The sequence below is a fragment of the Eucyclogobius newberryi genome, unplaced genomic scaffold, assembly GCF_026437365.1.
Source record: "Eucyclogobius newberryi isolate DKJ021-1_F unplaced genomic scaffold, fEucNew1.0.hap1 SCAF_10, whole genome shotgun sequence".
In the NCBI taxonomy this organism is placed as follows: Eukaryota; Metazoa; Chordata; class Actinopteri; order Gobiiformes; family Gobiidae; genus Eucyclogobius; species Eucyclogobius newberryi.
Window position 1 is genome coordinate 15,408,582 of NW_027315724.1, and position 3,005 is coordinate 15,411,586.

At 51.9% G+C, this 3,005-nt stretch overlaps 1 protein-coding gene across 1 annotated transcript; it reads left to right on the plus strand.

Moving 5' to 3' along the window:
- Window positions 1–438: 438 nt before the first annotated feature.
- fzd9b (frizzled class receptor 9b) lies at window positions 439–2,708 on the plus strand. Its single transcript, XM_072461803.1, has one exon. The coding sequence runs from the start codon at window positions 544–546 to the stop codon at window positions 2,323–2,325; it is 1,782 nt and encodes a 593-aa protein (XP_072317904.1). The 5' UTR covers window positions 439–543; the 3' UTR covers window positions 2,326–2,708.
- Window positions 2,709–3,005: the final 297 nt, after the last annotated feature.

A 3,005-nucleotide genomic window follows, 5' to 3' on the forward strand; every position in this document is an offset into this window, starting at 1 on the left:
GTTCTTCTTTGCATTATTCCCAGTGGATCGTGAGCGGGGGGAAATAACGCGCGCGTCACGGAGCCCACCCCTCGATCGCTCCCCCCTTTCTCTCCCTCTCTCTCCGCGACTCAAGTCCCACCGAGCCGCTCTGCAAACTTCAGTGTCGAGCCTGAACGCTGACAGCGAATAACGGGCCGGGACGTACCGCAAATCCTCCCGCAACACGCATTTTGGGACCGCCACAACCATCTTTACGCGACGCGTCTTTTTGTTTTTGACGCAGATTCGCGCTCCCGACTCAACCACAACTGTTTCTATCCCTCAACTTTACCCTCAGTCGGAAGTTCCCTGGGTGTTCTCGCGCGGGGACACATCGCCGTTGTTGGGAGTAAATTGTTTCACCGCGAGCGACGCACACGCGGGACACGTCGGAGCGCGTCTGCGGGTCTTTCGAGAAGTGACGCCTGGAGCGGCCGCCGCAATGTGGACCCCGGGGCTCTCGGCGTAAAGCGACCCCGCGTTTGTGACTCGTTTCTAGTTGATTTTAAATAGACTCGTTCCATGACCACGACCATGGGCCTGGATGGTTGCCCTCTAAAGGTGATCATCGTTCTGTGGTGCTCGCTGGCCATTCCGGGCTCCGCGTTTGACATCGTCTCGTACGACTTGGAGCGAGACCGGCCCGCCAAGTGCGAGCCCATCGTGATCCCCATGTGCCAGGGCATCGGCTACAATCTGACCCGCATGCCCAACTTCATGCACCACGATGACCAGAAGGAGGCCGCGATAAAGCTGAATGAGTTTGCCCAGCTCGTGGCGTATGGCTGCGACGTGCACCTCCGCTTCTTCCTCTGCTCCCTCTACGCCCCCATGTGCACGGACAAAGTGTCGACCTCCATCCCGGCCTGCAGACCCATGTGCGAGCAGGCCCGGGAGAGGTGCGCCCCCATCATGGAGAAGTTCAGCTACACCTGGCCGGACTCGCTGGACTGCTCCAAGCTGCCCACCAGGAACGATCCCAACGCGCTGTGCATGGAGGCCCCCGAGAACGAGACCCGGGTGGCCGAGGCGGGGGGCAAGAAGGGCGAGGGCATGCTCGAAGTGCCACCTCGCCCCCGGCAGCCTGGCACCAACGCCAACCGCTCTCCGGGCAGCGGCGTGGGCTCCTGTGAAAACCCAGACAAGTTCCAGTTTGTGGAGAAGAGTCAGTCCTGTGCCCCCCGCTGCTCCCCGGCTGTGGATGTCTTCTGGTCCAAGCAGGACAAGGACTTTGCGTTCATTTGGATGACGGTGTGGTCCATTTTATGCTTCCTCTCCACGGCGTTCACGGTCTTGACTTTCCTCCTGGAGCCGCACCGCTTCCAGTACCCAGAGCGGCCCATCATCTTCCTCTCTATGTGCTACAATGTCTACTCCGTGGCTTTTATTATCCGCTCAGTGGCTGGTGCTGAAAACATAGCCTGTGACCGTGAGCATGGGGAGCTGTACATTATCCAGGAGGGACTGGAGTCTACGGGCTGCACAATTGTCTTCCTCATCTTGTACTACTTTGGCATGGCCTCATCTATCTGGTGGGTCATCTTAACTCTCACCTGGTTTTTGGCAGCGGGAAAAAAGTGGGGTCATGAGGCTATAGAGGCTCACAGCAACTACTTCCACATGGCAGCGTGGGGCATCCCTGCACTGAAGACCATCATCATCCTCACCATGAGGAAGGTGGCAGGGGACGAGCTCACGGGACTGTGCTATGTGGGCAGCATGGACTCAGGGGCATTGACAGGCTTTGTGCTTATTCCTCTGTCCTGTTACCTGGTCATTGGCACCTCCTTCATCCTCACAGGCTTTGTGGCTCTGTTTCACATTCGCAAAGTGATGAAAACGGAAGGAACCAACACAGAGAAGCTTGAGAAGCTCATGGTGAAAATTGGCATCTATTCCATCTTGTACACCGTGCCAGCCACGTGTGTGATAGTCTGTTACTTCTACGAAAGACTCAACATGGACTACTGGAAATTCCGGGGACTGCAAATGAAGTGTGGCTCTTTTAACAGCCACAACAATGACTGCTCGCTGCAGAGCTCAGTGCCAACTGTAGCAGTGTTCATGCTGAAGATCTTCATGTCTTTGGTGGTGGGCATCACCAGCGGGGTGTGGGTTTGGAGCTCAAAGACTCTGCAGACCTGGCAGGGCCTGTGCAGCAGGAAGCTGGCAGACAGGACTAGTAACAGAAAGCCATGCAACAGTGTGAGCTGTAGCAGCACACAGTGCCACTACAAGGCTCCTGCTGTGGTCCTGCACATGGCTAAGACTGAGCTGCACTCAGACAACCCCACACATGTCTGAGGCTTAGCATTCAGGTACACGGTGCTCTGTGAAGGGACAAACTCAAAGTTATTCTGCTGCTGTCATGGAGGGACACGTACAGGTGTCACTAAAAGAAGCTATCACAGTATTTCTTGCATCAGTGTTCAGTATTGTTATGCATATTTTCTGTGCCCAGTGTAGCAAATAAGACTAAATATTCTTTATAAAGGGAGACGTAGTTGGTGGCATGTTTAACTGTAAAAATGTGTATAAAAGTGTTATTTATTGTAAATATATTTAATTTATGTTCCACCTTGACTCTGTTTAGATGCATCTATTGAAGTTTAAAGGTCAAGGGAAAAGTGCCTTTTATAAGAACACGGTTCTTGCATTTAGAAAAAAATAATAAATTGTGGATTTAATGTTTGTTATTGTTGTGTTGTGTTTTTGTTGTCATCTTGGTGACAGCAAATTTGTGATTTATATTTGTCACAAAGGATACTTTATCTGTCTAACAGTTGGTAGCATTTATGAAGCATGCTTTTTTCCCAGAGGCGTTGCCAACAATAATCCTCAAAGAGAATTGCTGATGAATCAAGTGACAAAGCACAGCAATATTAACGTTTGCATCACCATTTTTAAAATGCAGCAGCAGTTTGCAGAGGAATATATTTAATTATTGACTGTTTTAATCCGTGCCCCAGCATCAGTGTTGTTGC

Coding starts and splice junctions, on each gene's coding strand:
- fzd9b (XM_072461803.1), top strand. CDS start 544: ATGACCACGACCATGGGCCTGGATGGTTGCCCTCTAAAGGTGATCATC.